This window comes from Mustelus asterias, chromosome 11 (assembly GCF_964213995.1).
Source record: "Mustelus asterias chromosome 11, sMusAst1.hap1.1, whole genome shotgun sequence".
NCBI classification, from domain to species: Eukaryota; Metazoa; Chordata; class Chondrichthyes; order Carcharhiniformes; family Triakidae; genus Mustelus; species Mustelus asterias.
Window position 1 is genome coordinate 4,958,718 of NC_135811.1, and position 19,828 is coordinate 4,978,545.

Sequence of the window (19,828 nt, forward strand, 5' to 3'; positions counted from 1 at the left end):
CAAATCCCACCATTCGATTCAATTGATAGAAATCTGGAATTACAGTGAATACGATAACTATCACACATTTTATAAAAACCCATCTGCTTCACTAATGTCCTTTAGGGAAGGAAATCTGCCGTCCTTACCCGGTCTGGTCTACATGTGACTCCAGAGCCACAGCAATATGGTTGACTCTGAAACGGCCCAGCTGGCCTGGCCGTCAATGTCCGCATCCCATGAAAAAAGTCAAAAGAAACCTTGAGCGTATTCATGGCATAGTACAGAAAAAAACAGCCATTCAACCCATTGAGTCAGGGCTAGCTCTTCCCACACCATCAGGCAGCTCATTGCGTCTTGGAAGTGCAGCAGAGAGGGAGAGATTCGCGAGAGGAGTGCTGCGGGTAAGCGCTGTTATTTTTAACTTACTTTTTCGCGGGTTTTTTCTTTAAAAATATCTAAACCCGGAAGTGGTCGCGCAGGGAGGTCTGGGAGAGAGAGATTTTTTTTTCCCCAATAAATTGGAACAGAGAGGAATCCCGATACTCTACACTTGTAGAGTATCCCACCCTCCCTCCTCCTCTAACCTAAAAAAAAGACCCAGTGAGAGCAGGGCTTTGGAGAAAACAGGAGGAGGAAAGGTAAGTTTAAAATTTTCATTCACTTTTTTTTCCCTGTGTGTTTAAAGGGGCAATTATGAGTGTGAGGCCAGTATGTTGTTCCCAATGTAGGATGTGGGAGGTCCTGGAGGCTCCTAGCCTCCCGGACGACCATATCTGTGCTGGGTGTGTTGAGCTGCGGTTCCTAAGGGAACATGTTAGGGAACTGGAATTGCAGCTCGAGGACCTTCGCCGGGATAGGGATAGTGAGGAGGTCATTGACAGGAGCTATCGGCAGGTGGTCACACCGGGACCACGGGAGGAGGGTAACTGGGTAACAGTGAGGAAGGAGAAAGCTCAGTTGATGGTGAGCACCCCGGTGGATGTGCCCCTTAATAATAAGTACTCCTGTCTGAGTACTAATGGGGTGGACAGCCCACCTGGGGGAAGCAGCGGTGGCAGTGTCTCTGGAGCTGAGCCTGGCCCAGTAGTGCAAAAGGGTAAGGAAAGGAGGGTAGTGCTAATTGGGGACTCTACGGTGAGGGGGTCAGATAGGCGTTTTTGCGGACACAGACGGGACTCTCGGATGGTGGTTTGCCTCCCTGGTGCAGGGGTCCGGGATGTCTCTGGTCGAGTCCCAGAAATCCTGAAGGGGGAGGGAGAGGAGCCGAAGGTCGTGATGCATATAGGTACTGCTGACATAGGTAGGAAGAGGGAAGGGGTCATGAAAAGAGAATATAGGGAGTTAGGTAGACAGCTGAGAAAGAGGAATGCAAAGGTAGTAATCTCGGGATTGCTGCCTGTGCCGCGGGAGAGTGAGAACAGGAATCGGTGGAGAATGAATGCGTGGCTGAGGGACTGGAGCAAGGGACAAGGATTTGGGTACTTGGATCATTGGGACCTCTTTAGGGGCAGGTGTGACCTGTTTAAAAAAGACGGGTGGCACTTGAATCCCAGGGGGACCAATATCCTGGCGGGAAGGTTGGCTAAGGCTACTGGAGAGACTTTAAACTAGAAAGGTTGGGGGGAGGGAATCGAAATGAGGGGACTGAGAGCGAGGAGGTTAGCTCGCAAATAGATAAGGAATGTAAACAGGGTAAGAGGGAGGTTAGACGAGTGATGGAGAAGGGAAGTGGTCAGGCTGAAGGTCTGAGATGTGTCTATTTTAATGCCAGGAGTGTAGTGAATAAAGTGGATGAGCTTAGAGCGTGGATTGCTGCTTCGAATTGTGATGTGGTGGCCATTACGGAGACTTGGATGTCTCAGGGACAGGACTGGGTGCTTCAGGTGCCGGGTTTTAGATGTTTCAGGAAGGACAGGGAGGGAGGCAAGAGAGGGGGGGGAGTGGCACTGTTGATCAGGGATAGTGTCACGGCTGTAGAGAAGGTGGACGCCGTGGAGGGATTGACTACGGAGTCTCTGTGGGTGGAGGTGAGGAACAGGAAGGGGTCGGTAACGTTGCTGGGTGTTTTCTATAGGCCGCCCAATAGTAACAGAGATGTTGAGGAGCAGATGGGGAAACAGATCCTGGAGAGATGTAGGAATAACAGAGTTGTCGTGATGGGAGATTTTAATTTCCCAAACATAGATTGGAATATCCCTAGGGCTAGGGGTTTGGATGGAGAGGAGTTTGTTAGGTGTGTCCAGGAGAGTTTCCTGACACAGTATGTGGATAAGCCTACTAGAGGAGAGGCTGTACTTGATCTGGTGCTGGCTAATGAACCTGGACAGGTGGAGGATCTCTCAGTGGGTGAGCATCTTGGGGATAGCGATCATAATTCTATCTCCTTCACGATAGCATTGGAAAGAGATAGGATCAGGCAGGCTAGGAAAGTGTTTCTCTGGAGTAAAGGGAAATACAGTGTCATCAGGGAGGAAATTAGACGGGTAAATTGGAAGGAGGCATTCTTGGGGAAAAGTACCGAAGGAAAGTGGAGGATTTTCAAGGAATGTTTGTCTGGAGCTCTGCATGACAACGTTCCGATGAGACAGGGGGGTGTTGGTAGGGTACGGGAACCGTGGTGCACGAAGGTTGTGATGAACCTGGTGAATAAGAAAAGAGAGGCGTACAGAAGGTTCAGAGAGCTAGGAGGTGTTAAGGATTTAGAGGAGTATACGGGATGTAGGAAGGAGCTTAAGAAGGAAATTAGGAGAGCGAGAAGGGGTCATGAGAAGGCCTTGGCGGGTAAGATTAAGGAGAATCCCAAGGCTTTCTACAAATATGTCAAGAGTAAAAGGATGAGATGTGAAGGCATAGGACCCTTAAAAGGTGAAGGGGGAAAAGTTTGTGCGGAACCGTTAGAAATGGCGGAGCTGCTTAATGAATACTTTACCTCGGTATTCACGGTGGAAAGGGATCTGGGTGGTTGTACTGCTGGTTTGCGGTGGACAGAAAGGATCGAGCATGTGGACATAAAGAAAGAGGATGTGTTGGAACTATTGAATGGCATCAAGGTTGGTAAGTCGCCGGGACCGGATGGGATGTACCCCAGGTTACTGTGGGAGGCGAGGGAGGAGATTGCGGAGCCTTTGGCGATGATCTTTGCATCGTCGATGGAGACGGGAGAGGTTCCGGAGGATTGGAGGATTGCAGATGTGGTCCCTATATTCAAGAAAGGGAACAGGGACAGCCCGGGAAATTACCGACCGGTGAGTCTAACCTCAGTGGTTGGTAAGTTGATGGAGAGGATCCTGAGAGACAGGATTTATGATCATCTAGAGAAGTTTCGTATGATCAAAAGTAGTCAGCACGGCTTTGTCAAGGGCAGGTCGTGCCTTACGAGCCTGGTTGAGTTCTTTGAAAATGTGACCAAACACATTGACGAAGGAAGAGCGGTGGATGTGGTCTATATGGACTTCAGCAAGGCGTTCGATAAGGTCCCCCATGCAAGACTTCTTGAGAAAGTGAGAGGGCATGGGATCCAAGGGGCTGTTGCCTTGTGGATCCAGAACTGGCTTGCCTGCAGAAGGCAGAGAGTGGCTGTGGAGGGGTCTTTCTCTGCATGGAGGTCAGTGACCAGTGGAGTGCCCCAGGGATCTGTTCTGGGACCCTTGCTGTTTGTCATTTTCATAAATGACCTGGATGAGGAAGTGGAGGGATGGGTTGGTAAGTTTGCTGATGACACCAAGGTAGGTGGTGTTGTGGATAGTTTGGAGGGATGTCAGAAGTTGCAGCGAGACATAGATAGAATGCAAGACTGGGCGGAGAAGTGGCAGATGGACTTCAACCCGGATAAGTGTGTGGTGATCCATTTTGGCAGATCCAATGGGATGAAGCAGCAGTATAATATGAAGGGTACCATTCTTAGCAGTGTAGAGGATCAGAAGGACCTTGGGGTCCGGGTCCATAGGACTCTTAAATCGGCCTCGCAAGTGGAGGATGCGGTCAAGAAGGCGTACGGCGTACTGGCCTTCATTAATCGAGGGATTGAGTTTAGGAGTCGGGAGATAATGCTGCAGCTTTATAGGACCCTGGTTAGACCCCACTTGGAGTACTGCGCGCAGTTCTGGTCACCTCATTACAGGAAAGATGTTGAAGCCATTGCAAGGGTGCAGAGGAGATTTACAAGGATGTTGCCTGGATTGGGGGGCATGCCTTATGAGGATAGGTTGAGGGAGCTTGGTCTCTTCTCCCTGGAGAGACGAAGGATGAGAGGTGACCTGATAGAGGTTTACAAGATGTTGAGAGGTCTGGATAGGGTAGACTCCCAGAGGCTATTTCCAAGGGCTGAAATGGTTGCTACGAGAGGACACAGGTTTAAGGTGCTGGGGGGTAGGTACAGAGGAGATGTCAGGGGTAAGTTTTTCACTCAGAGGGTGGTGGGTGAGTGGAATCGGCTGACGTCGGTGGTGGTGGAGGCACACTCGTTGGGGTCTTTTAAGAGACTTCTGGATGAGTACATGGGATTTAATGGGATTGAGGGCTATAGATAGGCCTAGAGGTGGGGATGTGATCGGCGCAACTTGTGGGCTGAAGGGCCTGTTTGTGCTGTGGCTTTCTATGTTCTATGTTCTATGTTCATTCCAAATCCTAATCATTCACTACATAAGAAGGTTTCTCCTCATGGTTTGTGTCCTCTGGTTGTCAATTCTTCAGCCACTAGAATTATTTTCTCCCTATTTTACTTTGTCTAAACTCTTCAGGATTTTGAACTCCTCCATCGAATCTCCCTTCAATAGAGAACAACTGCAGTCTTTCATCATCCCTGGAGCCATTCTAGAAAGTTTCTTCTGCACCCTCTTCAAAGATTGTACTTCCTTCCTTATTGTGATGCTCAGAATTGGGCCCAGTGCCCCATCCTGGTTCAGTGGTTAGCACCGCTGCCTCACAATGCCAGGGATCTGAGTTCAATTCCTGGCTTGGGTCACTGTCTGTGTGGAGTCTGCACGTTCTCCCCGTGTCTGCATGGGTTTCCTCCGGGTGCTCCGGTTTCCTCCCACAGTCCAGAAGATGTGCTGGTTACGTGGATTGGCCATGCTAAATTCTCCCTCAGTGTACCCGAACAGGCACCAGACTGTGGCGACTAGGGGATTTTCACAGTAACTTAATTGCAGTGTTAATGTAAGCCTACTTGTGACACAGATAAATAAATAATCTGGATTCAGTGCTTCCTTGAGATTTTACATAATTTCCTAACATTTGTATTCTATGCCGCTATTTATAGAGTGATATCCCCATCCATTCACGGGAGACCCTGGCTCGGACCAACTAAAATAGAGCAGGCTCCAAAGTCAGGAAGACACCAAACACATTGTCTGTATCTTTAAGACCTGGTTGGCTGTAGAGATTCGCAATCTAATCAGTATTCTGTAACTTGATTTTGTGTCTCTGTGCCCTGTTTGAGAGCAGATATCCACTCCATCTGACAAAGGAGCAGGGCTCCGAAAGCTAATGGCATTTGCTACCAAATAAACCTGTTGGACTTTAACCTGGTGTTGTTAAAACTCTTGCTCTATTTATAGAGTCCAGGATTCCACATACTTTACATTGTTAACCCTATCCTGCCTCCTTATTCCTGCACAATCATCCCTCTCTCTTGGCACCCACGATAAAATTGTACGTATTTTAATATGTATTTCTTTCCCCATTCTCTTGCATCAAAATCTGCCGCCTCACAATTTTCTGCACTGAGTTTGATCTGTCCATTCCCCAGTCGGCCAGTACTCTCTTCAAGTCTGTTACTATCTTTCTCGCTGTTCACTATACTTCCATGTCTCAAACCGTCTGCAAGTTTCGAACCTGGCACTGCTCCCTGGGTCCAAATTTGGGGTTGTTTTTGTGTTGTTGCACTGTCACTTTAACAGTCAAGTCACATGTATAGTTTATGATGTCATTGGCTGCTTTGTGGGCTTTTCCTTGGTCTAGATCAAACCTTTATAGAGTTAAGTTATTCAACAAACCTGTTGCTGTTTACCCCCTACCCCGGTGCTACAACTCCAAGTTATTTTGCCCTGAGAGTGCAGTACGTAACGGAAATCATAGCTGTGGGTCAGACATTGCAGTGGTCCAGTACTGACCCCTAAGGCAGCTTGACAGTATCCCTTCCTCCGGTCTAATATAGCAACCCCACAACTCCTTTCAAACCCTTCACCATTCAATCAGATCGTGGCTGACTTGTATCACATCTCCGCCTGTCCATCTTGGCTGTAAAACCCTTAATATCCTCGCTCACATTGGAGAAGTTTCACCAGCGAAGCCTTAAGATCTTCCAAATGCAACGCCAAGAAAGAAGGTCCACAGCATAGTCCTCTCCCCAGCCAGCTTGCCCAGTATCGAGGCACTAATCACTCAAAACCAGCTCTGTTGGGCTGGGCATGTCGCTCTGAATCTGCCACCAGGTCGCCAAAGCAACTATTCCATTCAGAACCTGCTCATGGCAGGAGATTCCCAGGAGCAGTGAAAACACTTCAGGATGACCTCACAATACCCCAGAGGAGGTCAAATATCCCCACCCATTCACGGGAGACCCTGGCTCGGACCAACTAAAGTAGAGCAGGCTCCAAATTCAGGAAGACACCAAACACATTGTGTCAGAAATGTGTGGAGATGAAGATGAGGTATCGGAGGGAGTGTACAAACCCCCAAATAAACCTCAGATAAAAGCAAAATACTGCCGATGCTGAAATCTGAAACAAAAACAGAAAAATGCTGGAAAATCTCAGCAGATCTGACAGCATCTGTGGAGAGAGAATAGAGCCAATGTTTCAAGTCTAGATGACCCTTCGTCAAAGCTCAGTGCTCTGATGAAGGATCACCCTGATTCGAAACGTTGGCTCTATTCTCTCTACGCAGATGCTGTCAGACCTGCTAAGATTTTCCAGCATTTTTCTGTTTTTGCCCCAAATAAACCTCCTGCCCAAACCTTCAAACAACCCCCCCCCCCCCCCCCCCCCCACCTCCCCCACACGCGGCAGGGTCTGAGGGCACACATTGGACTTGGCAGATATTTCAGAACAGCGTGGATGCAAAGTCATCCTGAACCCTGGGGGTCTGCCCAAGAGGAGAGATCCTCGCCTACCTAAAATCAGTGTTAACATTTCCAATTGTTCCTCAGCCTCTGCACTTTCTTGGGAAAGAGAGAGTTCCAGATTCCCACTCAATGCGAATAAAATTCTCCCCGTTCTCCCCTCAGCCTCTGCTGCAAATTAGTTTAAATCTGTGTCCTCAGGTTACAGATCATCATCTCAGTGACAACACTCAGTCTAACAGTTTCTCCTCATCTACTCAATCAAAACCCTGCAGAATTTTGAAAACCTCCATTAAATCTCCTCTTAACTTTCTCCATTCTAAGAACAATCCCTCCAGCCTCCTTCCAACAACAGCCAAACAACAATGTGTATTTATATAGCACCTTAAATGGAGTGATACGTCACAAGGTGCTTCACGGGAGGGTTAAACAAAATCTGACACCAAGTCGTAAAAGATATTGGGACAGGAGAACAAAACCCTGTTCTGGTCTCCCCATGCCAACAGTAAGTTAAGAAAACCTACCAACGCCTCTACTTTCCAGTAGACTAAGGAAATTTAGCATGTCAGCTACGACTCCCACCAACCTTTACAGATGCACCATTGGAAGCATTTTTTCTGGTTGTATCACTGTTTGGTATGGCTCCTGCTCTGCCCAAGACCGCAAGAAACTATAAAGGATCATGAATGAAGCCCAGTCCATCACGCAAACCAGCCTCCCACCCATTGACTCTGTCTACACTTCCCGCTGCCTTGGCAAGGCAGCCAGCATAATCAAGGACCCCACGCGCCCCGGACATTCTCTGTTCCACCTCCTTCCATCGGGAAAAAGATACAAAAGTCTGAGGACACGTACCAACCGACTCAAGAACAACTTCTTCCCTGCTGCCGTCAGACTTTTGAATGGACCTACCTCACACTAAGTTGGTCTTTCTCTACACCCTAGCTATGACTGTAACACTACATTCTGCACTCTCTCATTTCCTTCTCTATGAATGGTATGCTTTGTCTGTATAGCGTGCAAGAAACAATACTTTTCACTGCATGCTAATACATGTGACAACAATAAATCAAATCAAGATCCGGTCAAAGAGGTAGGTTTTCGGGGAGGAGAGAGAGGCAGAAGGTGAAGAGGTTTAAGGAGTAAATTTCGGACAATGGGCAATACTTCATCCTTTGTACCGTACAAGTGAAATTTTCCTTTGAAACCTCTCCGCTCAAATGAAAACAATCCCAACTTCTCGAGTCTTTCCACACCCTCATCCATTCCAATAAATTGTTGATCCAAGGCGTTTGACCTCCTGGACTAACATGGACAAAGACAACTCTGAAAAGTTTATCTGGATACCTGGAGGCCCTTGGCTTTGCTTGCGATCACTCCATTGAGGGGAATGAGTAGGATCATGACTGCCAACCCAGCCAGGACCGAGGGCCCCAGCTCCTGCCACAGGAAAGCAATCCCGACCAAAATCTGCAAAGGACCCGACCACAGCAAATGGATGAAGTTTGTGACATCGTTAAACCTCTGAGCATCCACGGCCATCAAATTCACAATCTCGCCCACTGTCGATTCCTTGCGGGCTGTGTTAGATACCGTCAGCGCCTGCCAGAGATGGAAAAAAAATAACTTAATACAGCCTCAGTTTGAACTCAGTAACTACAGCCGGTGGAAGAGCGTTAGGATCGGCCTGATTTTACACTGGTCCACCCATACCCGCCTCCCCCCCATGCCCCAGTGTGGCCTAATTACTGCCGATCTTCGCTCTGATTATTTGGTTGCTTTATTTGGACCCTGGATCTTGGCCTCACTGGAGTGGGCAGACACGTAACGGGTTGGAGCACTGAGATGCCCTGACACCCACACGAAGCGCTCACCCACAGTGCGATTCAGAGGGGCTGTGTCAGGGGGTAAAGGAGGAGGGGGTGGAATTTGGTGGAATCCTTTCAAGCCAATCTGCACATCTTCCTGAAAGGAGAGGGGGTCAGGGCTTTAATGTGAATTAAAGTTAAAGTTTAAGTCTATTTATTAGTGTCACAAGTAAGGCTTATATTAACACTGCAATGAAGTTACTGTGAAACTCCCCTAGCTGCCACAATCCGGCGCCTGTTCGGGTACACGGAGGGAGAATTTAGCACAGCCAATGCACCCTAACCAGCACGTCTTTCAGACTGTGGGAGGAAACCGGAGCACCCGGAGGAAACCCACGCAGTCACGGGGAAAACGTGCCGACTCCACACAGACAGTGACCTAAGCCAGGAATCGAACCCAGGTCCCTGGCGCTGAGAGGCAGCAGTGCTAACCACTGTGCCACCCGTGCCACCCTATCTCTATGATCTCATCCAGCTCCTACAACCCTCCGAGATCTCTGCACTCCTCCAGGCCTCTTTCAATCTTGAGTTTAAATTTGTATTGTGCAGTCTCTATCATTCCCTGTGTTCGAGGCATTCTCTGGTACCGCACCTTCTTATAGACGGCTGCTGTGATAGCGGTCCGCACTCGCATTCCCAGCAGGAAGCAATACTGGAAATATTGCTGCAGAATCAGGGACTGTAGCAGGGCAGTGACAAACAGCAGCACGGCATATAGATATCCCTTCCACTGGTAAATAGACGGGTCCGCAGTAAAGGAAATCATCAGTCTGTTTGTTAAAAAGGGAACAGAAAATGCAGAGTAAGAATAGATTAAAGACAGCACCTGAAACTGAAAAGCTGGATCATGCTTCATCAGACCAACACAACAACGTGCATTTATATAGCACCTTTCATGTAATATCCCAGAGCGTATCACAAGAGCCTTAGCAAACAGAATTGATACTGAACCACATAAGGAGCTATTAGGACAGGTGCCCAGAAGCTGAGTCAAAGAGGTGGTCAAAGGAGTGTCTTGAAGAGAGGGGGGAGGTGGAGAGATTTGGGGAGGGAATTCCAAAGCGTAGGACCCAGGCAGATGAGAAAACAACCTCCAACGATCAGACGATTGACGGCGGATAATGTGCAAGAGGCTGGAATTGGAGCAATGCGGAGGCCCCAAAGGGTCGTGGGGCTTGAGGAGATTACAGAGATCGGGAGGAGCAAGGCCATTGGGGGATCTAAAAACAAGGATGAGAATTTAAACATGTAGGAGCAGATATTGGTCAGTGAGCACAGAGGATGACAAATGCAGGGGGCTTGGTGCCAGATCAGACACAGACAGGAAAGTATTTGGATAGAATACAGTGAAGAAGGAGGCCATTCGGCCCATCGAGCCTGCACAGACAACAATTCCACCCAGGCTCTGTCCCTATAACCCCACGTATTTACCCTATTAATCCTCCAGACACTAGAGGACAATTTAGCATGGCCAATCAACCTAACCCACACATCATTGGACTGTGGGAGGAACATAAGAACATAAGAAATAGGAGCAGGAGTAGGCCATCTAGCCCCTCGAGCCTGCCCCGCCATTCAATAAGATCATGGCTGATCTGAAGTGGATCAGTTCCACTTACCCGCCTGATCCCTATAACCCCTAATTCCCTTACCGATCAGGAATCCATCTATCCTATTCAACGAGGTAGCCTCCACCACTTCAGTGGGCAAAGAATTCCAGAGATTCACCACCCTCTGAGAGAAGAAGTTCCTCCTCAACTCTGTCCTAAACTGACCCCCCTTTATTTTGAGGCTGTGCCCTCTAGTTCTAGTTTTCTTTCTAAGTGGAAAGAATCTCTCCACCTCTACCCTATCCAGCCTCTTCATTATCTTATAGGTCTCTATAAGATCCCCCTCAGCCTTGTAAATTCCAACGAATACAAACCCAATCTGCTCAGTCTCTCCTCATAATCAACACCCCTCATCTCTGGTATCAACCTGGTGAACCTTCTCTGCACTCCCTCCAAGGCCAGTATATCCTTCCGCAAATAAGGGGACCAATACTGCACACAGTATTCCAGCTGCGGCCTCACTAATGCCCAAGACATCTCCGCTCCGGAAACCGGAGCACCCAGAGGAAACCCATGCAGACACGGGGAGAACGTGCAAACTCTACACAGACAGTGACCCAAGGCCGGAATCGAACCTGGGTCCCTAACGTTGTGAGGCAGCAGTGCTAACCACTGTGCCACTGTGCCGCCCAAGAGATCACATGGTTCCATCGACCTATCACCCTCTGTGCTCACCGATCTACATTGGCTCCCAGACCAGCTAAAGGAAGGGGGTAAATGGAAATTTGCCTGGGATAGTGTATAAGGTGTAGTCAAATCTGGAGTTAATAAAGAGATGGACTAGACAAGGCTAGGCAGGAGAAGGCCCGAAACAAGGATGTTTGGAGAAAACAGCAAGAATTCACTTTCAGAAGGTTCTGGATTCAAATCTCACTCCTGCTCGGCACTGCAGTGTGGTACTGATGGAGTGCTGCACTGTCAGAGATGCCGTCTTTCAGACAAGATGCTAAACCGAGGCCCCATCTGCCTGCTCAGGTGGATGTCAAAGATCCCATGTTAGTATTTCTAAGATGAGTTATGCTCAACACATTGTCAGTGTCCTGACCAATACTTATCCCTCAATCGACATCACAAAAACAAAATATCTGGTCATTAACACATTTCAGTTTGTGGGATCTTGCTGTGTGCAAATTGGCTGCTGTGTTGCCTACATTTCGATGGTAGTCATGATGTGGAGATGCCGGTGTTGGACTGGGGTAAACACAGTAAGAGTTTTAACAACACCAGGTTAAAGTTGAACTTTAAAACACCAGAGTGTTGTTAAAACTCTTACTGTGTTTGCCTACATTTCAACAGCGATGACACTTTAAAAAATACTTCATTGGTTGTAAGGTTTTTTTACGTTTTTTATTCATTTGTGGGACATGAGCGACGCTGGCTGGCCAGCATTTATTGCCCATCACATATAAGTGAGTCACATATAAGTGAGTCACATATAAGTGAGACGAGGTAAGGATGGCAGATTTCCTTCCCTAAAGGACATTAGTGAACCAGATGGGTTTTTCCAACAATCGACAATGGTTTCATGATCATCAGTAGATTCCTAATTCCAGATATTTTTTATTGAATTCAAATTCCACCATCTGCCGTGGTGAGATTCGAACCCAGATCCCCAGAACATTAGCTGAGTTTCTGAATTAATAGTCTAGCGATAATACCACTAAGCCATCGCCTCCCCCTTTTGAGATAACCAGTGGCCATGAAAGGTGCTATGTAAACGTGTTTTTTAAACTTTCTCTCATATATTTCAGCCCTCGCGAGATAACGGCGAACATTCTTGTCTTTAGAAATGTGGAGGCATTCGATAGAGACACCTGTCGAGGAAATCAAAACTGGAGCTATTGGGTGGTCACAAATAACTCGAGCAGCGGGTTCAGGAAAAAGAAAAACAGAAAATGCTGGAAGAATCCCTGCTGAGAATTTCCAGCATTTTCTGTTTTTGTTTCAGGTTCCAGCATCCGCAGTATTTTGCTTGAATTCAGGAGAAACTACTTTACTCAGAGAGCAGTGAGGGTATGGAACTTGCTACCGCAGGGAGTGGCTGAGGTGAATAACACGCATATGTTGTGAAGTTGAGTAGAATGTTAGAATTTGGTGTTTGTAAAATTATTTAAAAATTGTAAAATGCTCAGAGGTGAAAGCATTGCTCCCTTCGAAAGGGTATTTTTTTTCTGTGCTTGCTTAGAAAGTTTTTTAAAATTGCCAGTACATAAGGAGCCCAGACTGAAACATTTGTATCAGAAGCCAAGCAGCGGGGTTGCTTTGATAACAGGCTTTCAAGCTTTCTGAATTTTTTTGAATTCAACCAATCAATTTGAATTTGGCACTTAGATACCAAGAACCTATTGAATTTGAAACTGATGGTTTTGGCAACCGAGGACCAATCCTATTGTAAAGGATACTGATATGTCATCACAGGTATAAAATAAGGGGGCAGTGGGATAAAAGCAGAAAGCAACTGCCATCTGTCAGCGTAACAGCTCTGAGTTCAGCTCTTAGCTTCATTTACGTCTTAAGAGAAAGCACCTTCTCAATAGTGAAGGTACCAAAGATAGCAAAGAAGAAAGGAGGAAGAACACAAAGACCAAAGAAAATTACAGCACAGGAACAGGCCCTTCGGCCCTCCAAGCCTGCATCGACCATGCTGCCTGACTGAACTAAAACCCCCCACCCTTCCGGGGACCATATCCCTCTATTCCCATCCTATTCATGTACTTGTCAAGACGCCCCTTAAAAGTCACCACCGTATCCACTTCCACTACCTCCCACGGCAACGAGTTCCAGGCACCCAGCACTCTCTGTGTAAAAAATCTGCCTTGTACATCTCTTTTAAACCTTGCCCCTCGCACCTTAAACCTATGCCCCCTAGTAATTGACTCTTCCACCCTGGGAAAAAGCTTCTGACTATCCACTCTGTCCATGCCCCTCATAATCTTGTAGACTTCTATCAGGTCTCCCCTCACCTCCGTCGCTCCAGTGAGAACGAACCAAGTTTCTCCAACCTCTCCTCATAGCTAATGCCCTCCATACCAGGCAACATCCTGGTAAATCTTTTCTGTACCCTCTCCAAAGCCTCCACATCCTTCTGGTAGTGTAGTGACCAGAATTGAACACTATATTCCAAGTGCGGCCTCACTAAGGTTCTGTAAAGCTGCAACATGACTTGCCAATTTTTAAACTCAATACCCCAGCCGATGAAGGTAAGCATGCCGTATGCCTTCTTGACTACCTTCTCCACCTGCATTGCCACTTTCAGTGACCTGTGTACCTGTACACCCAGATCCCTTTGCCTATCAATTCTCCTAAGGGTTCTGCCATTTGCTGTATATTTCCTATCTGTATTAGACCTTCATATTTCCTATCTGTATTAGACCTTAGAAGTCCAGACAGAAGAATCAACAGAAAAGGCTTAGAATATTCCTGAAGACACAAAACCTGGTTGTAATTTAGAGAGTGATTAAAATTCTATTTTTTTGTTAATGAGTGGGAATTGTATTTGTTGGAACAGCACTCCATTAGAATCATGTTTTACTTGGTTTGTTAATAGTTTAGCTAGCTTGTTCACTGTTAGATAAATAAATTGTTACTTGTTGATTTTAGAGAGAGTGTCAGGGAGTTATTCTGATTTAATCACTAAATGTTGCTGAAGAACATATCGTACTACTTCACACTCACTTTAACAGATTATGGGCGAGGTACTCTTTGAGTGGTTAGGTGTTAGTTCCCAGAGGGGGATCATTCTCCCCCTTCATAAAGTTTATTTATTTATTAGTCACAAGTCGGCTTACATTAACACTGCAATGAAGTTACTGTGAAAATCCCCTAGTTGCCACACTCCGGCACCTGTTCGGGTACACTGAGGGAGGATTTAGCACGGCCAATCCACCTAACCAGCACGTCTTTCAGACTGTGGGAGGAAACCGGAGCACCCGGAGGAAACCCACGTAGACACGGGGAGAACATGCAGATTCCACACAAACAGTGACCCAAGCCGGGAATCAAACCCATGGGCTCAAGGTGAGAGGGGTGAGGTATAACTCAGATATCAGAGGGACCTTTTTTACACAGAGAGTGGTGGGGGCCTGGAATGCGCTGCCAAGTAGGGTGGTGGAGGCAGACACGCTGGCATCGTTTAAGACTTACCTGGATAGTCACATGAGCAGTCTGGGAATGGAGGGATACAAACGAATGGTCTAGTTGGACCAATGAGCGGCACAGGCTTGGAGGGCCAAAGGGCCTGTTTCCTGTGCTGTACTGTTCTTTGTTCTAACCCAGGTCCCTGGCGCTGTGAGACAGCAGTGATAACTACTGTGCCACCGTGCTGCCCACATATAACACATATACTTAAGAGAAAGATGGATAAGCACATGAGGGAGAAAGGAATAGAAGGATGTATTGATAGGGTGAGATGCATCAGGGTGGGAGGAGGCAGATGCGGAGCATAAACACCAGCACGGACCATCAGGGCCGAATGGCCTGTTTCCGTGCTGTAAATACTGTGTATCTCCACTCACTTCAACAGCTGTGGATTCACAAACATCAGGGCATCGTGTACGAGTTTAAAAATGACCCCCTTGATGAGGATGTATCGATAGGTTTTGACCATCGACAGAACCAGCCACCCCGTGGCTGCCTTTGATGCCGGTTCCTCCTTCTTGGGCTTCTTCCCTTTGTCTTTCCTGTTCTTTTCTTCCTAAATGATGTGAAGGAAAAACAACACAATCAAAGTCAGGACAGCGTAGCGGGATCCGTACGTCTGGAACTCTCCACGGGGCAAGAAACTTGGGTTAGAACCAGATAGCGAAACAATGCTGGAAGCACAGGCTGCAATCTGGCAGAGAATCACAACAGCAACTTTTACATTCTGGATCAGGAATATTTCACCAGCAGCCACTGGAAAGGCCTGGGCTTTATTATCAATGGCGTTCCAAAAGAGAACACCTGGAGGTTCCCCTCCAAGCCACTCATCATCCTGATTTGGAAATATATCACTGGTCCTTCACTGTCGCTGGGTCAAAATCCTGGAACTCCCTCCTTAATAGCACTGTGGGTGTACCTACACCATACAGACTGCAGCTGTTCAAGAAGAGGATGGCACGGTGGCGCAGTGGTTAGCACTGCTGCCTCACAGCGCCAGGGACCCGGGTTCAATTCCAGTCTTGGGTCACTGTCTGTGTGGAGTTTGCACATTCTCCCCGTGTCTGCGTGGGTTTCCTCCGGGTGCTCCGGTTTCCTCCCACACTCCAGGTTAGGTGCGTTGGCTGTGCTAAATTCCCCCTTAGCGTCAGGGACAACAGTAGGGTAAATACATGGGTTACGGGTGGGGTAGGGCTTTGTTTTCAGTGCAGGCTCAATGGACCCAATGGCCTCTTTCTGCACTGTAGGGATTCTATGAAGAAGGCAGCTCACCACCACCTTGTCATGGGTAATCAGGGATGGGCAATAAATCCTGGCTGAGGCCCCAACACTACATCCTATGAAAGAGTAAATAGAACACGGTGATAAGACTGGTGATGAGGGCTTAGGGGGAGGCTGTTACAGTTGAAAGTTTATTTATTAGTGTCACAAGTAAGGCTTACATTAACACTGCAATGAAGTTACTTTGAAAATCCCCTAGTCGCCACACTCCGGCACCTGTTTGGGTACACTGAGGGAGAATTTAGCACGGCCAATGCACCCTAACCAGCACGTCTTTCAGAATGTGGGAGGAAACCGGAGCACCCGGAGGAAACCCACGCAGACACAGGGAGAAGGTGCAAACTCCACACAGGCAGCAACCCGAGGCTGGAATTGAACCCGGGCCCCTGGCCCTGTGAGGCCGCAGTGCTAACCACTGTGCCACCGTGCCGCCCTGCGCTGTGTTTATATATTCTCCCAGTGATGATAATTGATCACTGAAGAGATCACTAACGAGTCTGATCTTTATGTACACTGTCTATCTCGCACGCTAAGCTAGGATTACTCTCCTCCAGGCCGAGAAGGTGAGATTTAACTTCACAATTATAGAGGGCTTTCGTGAAGGAGAATCGGGAGAAACTGTTGAAGGAGGTTTGCTAACCAGAGGATACAGATTTCAGATAATTGACAGAAAGGAGGTGTTTTTTAGCAGCGAGTTGTTATGAGATGGAATGCACTGACTAATGGAGGAAACAGATTTAATCATAACTTTCAACAGGACATAGAATAAAAGATTGAAAATGAAGAATCTGCAGGACTCTGGGAGAGTGGGATCTTTCAAAGATCCAGCATTGGACCGATGGATCGAATGGTCTCATTGTGTGCTGTAAACGTCTATGAGTCGCTGAACAGAGGAGAGATTTTCCTGTCTGATTTTCCTGCCTTTTCTTTTAGTTTTTACTCCGCTCTTAAAGTTGCAAAGCCAATGCTCAGCGTGGACAGGGCAAATCCAGAAACCAAATTCAAAACCCAACTGAATCCAATTCTTGGTTCCCACAAGAGAGACAAACAAGATCCAAGCTGACAAGATAAGGCATTGCTCCACATCCTGGGCTTGATCTGACACTTGATCTTAGCCAAAAGGCTCCCTCCGAACCCCATAGAGGTCAAGGACAAATTAGCCACAAATTGGTGCTCTTGCTAAAAGCAATTAACTCAACCAGAATGGAACCAAAGAGTATCTGGCCCATGTGGTTTAGTACTGCAATGGGTAATACGGGGTATATGGGGGTTTCTGTGACAGGACTGTTATCCCTGAGTCATTGCCAGCTGGCAATAAAGCTAGGATGCAAAGCTGGGCTGAAAAATGGCAAATGGAGTTTAACCCTGATAAATGTGAGGTGATTCATTTTGGTCGGACTAATTTAAATGTGGATTACAGGGTCAAAGGTAGGGTTCTGAAGACTGTGGAGGAACAGAGAGATCTTGGGGTTCATATCCACAGATCTCTAAAGGTTGCCACTCAAGTGGATAGAGCTGTGAAGAAGGCCTATAGTGTGTTAGCTTTTATTAACAGGGGGTTGGAGTTTAAGAGCCATGGGGTTATGCTGCAACTGTACAGGACCTTGGTGAGACCACATTTGGAATATTGTGTGCAGTTCTGGTCACCTCACTATAAGAAGGATGTGGAAGCGCTGGAAAGAGTGCAGAGGAGATTTACCAGGATGCTGTCTGGTTTGGAGGGTAGGTCTTATGAGGAAAGGTTGAGGGAGCTGGGGCTGTTCTCTCTGGAGCGGAGGAGGCTGAGGGGAGACTTAATAGAGGTTTATAAAATGATGAAGGGGATAGATAGAGTGAACGTTCAAAGACTATTTCCTCGGGTGGATGGAGCTATTACAAGGGGGCATAACTATAGGGTTCGTGGTGGGAGATACAGGACGGATATCAGAGGTAGGTTCTTTACGCAGAGAGTGGTTGGGGTGTGGAATGGACTGCCTGCAGTGATAGTGGAGTCAGACACTTTAGGAACATTTAAGCGGTTATTGGATAGGCACATGGAGCACACCAGGATGATAGGGAGTGGGATAGCTTGATCTTGGTTTCAGATAAAGCTCGGCGCAACATCGTGGGCCCAAGGGCCTGTTCTGTGCTGTACTGTTCTATGTCTATGTTCTATGTTTTGAATGTTGGTGAGGCCCCATTGGCATCCCACAGTGTCCCCAGCTGTCTATCACCCTCATAGTAACTGGTAATGCAGACCAGCGGCACATCCTGGTACCTGAACCCAACCGAAGAGTTGAACTCAATGAGGGGGTCATCAGTTTTGCTTGGTGTCTAAGTTTGCAAAGTCTGGAATGAGGGAAGAAGCAGATGATCCTAGCAGGAGGACAATGGTTCTGAAGTCAGACACCAGCAAGAGGCGTGACACCTCCAGCTCACTCTCCTGACAAAGCGTACTTGTGGCAAATCATTCCAGGAAAGATCAGGGCCTTCCTGTGCATCATTCCCTAATTAGCAATGAAAGTGGAAGTGATATTGCATCCAATGTTTGACAAGGGAAAGGAGCCTTGAGAAGAACGTGTACCTTCTACAGCGAGACAGAAACCCAGTTGCAGAAAGTAATGCGACACAGTCCGGACAGTGAGGTCTGGAAGGCCACCTACCATGACCAAGATGTCTTGACTGACGCTCCTGCTGAAGCCGTTCATTTGTTCGATGTCTTTTGGAATTTCCTTTTTCCGTTTTCTTTCCATCTTCCTCTGCGCCTCCTTCAGGCCTCGCAGCATGTCCCGCTCAAAGTTGGCAAGAATGATTTGCGTCGTGTCGTCCTCGTTCAACTCCCAAAGATGCTTTGTCTCCAGGGGTTTTCTGTATCCCTTTATCATCATCCTGTGCGGAATGCCAACATATTAACCGTAGCCTGCGGTAAAATTCAATGTGTGATAAAATATTTTGACCGGGATTCTCCCAAAAAGATTCCAAGTGTCAAAATTACATGAAAACTGGAGTAAAGCACGCTGGTTTCATCAGCGGGGTTTTCAAAATGAATCTCCCACATTCTGTGCACTGCAGAGGTCAGTAGAATTAATCGCGTGAGAAATCCAAGGGCGGGGCCTAGTCCTGCTGAAGTCAGCGGGCTGAGTGGCCCCCGCGTACGCGCACATCTCTGGGAGATCACTAAACAAATCCTCCCAGCGTTGAAATCGCTGGCCTCAACACCCCATGAACATCGCTGGCCTCCCCATCCCCCAGTGACCCGGGCATCGCTGGCCTCCAGGCCCTCCCCACACACATAGCACTGGCCTCACTGCTGCCTTGCACACAAATAGCACTGTGCTGCCATGCACACCCCCTGCCTGCACGCATTCTCCTTTGTTGATTGAGAGCCTTAAGCATTGCCCCCCCCCCCCCCCCCCCCCCCCGCTGGACACAGGACCTTGCATGCCACGCCAGGTCCTGACTTTTATACAGCAGTTGTAAACCCCGCCAGCGTGACATCATGACAGAGAGGGGGGGAGACTCTAGTGGAGGCGGAGATTCCAGTCGCGGACATGCTAATTAGATGGTAAGGTATGTAAACACATGCAAATATCCGTTACGCTGATTCACAGCGTGGATCTGTCGATGCCAAAAATCGTAGACTGGGAATGTGCGGAGACCCGGATGCCCAGCGCAAATCCCGCGATTTGGCCACCGCTAGAATCTCTGGTGCCCATTTCCATCCCTGCCTACCACGCAGTGGGATGGGAGAATCGCCCCCCTCCCCCTTATGTCTGGCCACAGTCCCTGTCTGCTAAACCTTACTTGCTATTGGCATATTTTTGTTCCACTCTTCTGTCGGTTTATTCCCAATTATAAAATCCTATGTATACATTTACAATGGGAATCTCCTATATAAACATGTCACG

The 19,828-nt window shown here is 47.7% G+C and overlaps 1 protein-coding gene across 1 annotated transcript in view; it reads right to left on the reverse strand.

The window, feature by feature from the left end:
- Positions 1-19,828, reverse strand: part of abcc2 (ATP binding cassette subfamily C member 2) — a 109,805-nt gene that overhangs the window by 63,223 nt on the left and 26,754 nt on the right. Inside the window, exons 7-10 of the mRNA XM_078223078.1 lie at positions 18,584-18,809; positions 15,038-15,216; positions 9,506-9,683; positions 8,393-8,647 (exon numbers count right to left, since the gene is read on the reverse strand). Coding sequence (XP_078079204.1) covers positions 8,393-8,647; positions 9,506-9,683; positions 15,038-15,216; positions 18,584-18,809 — 838 coding nt within the window. The remainder of the gene's footprint in view (positions 1-8,392; positions 8,648-9,505; positions 9,684-15,037; positions 15,217-18,583; positions 18,810-19,828) is intronic.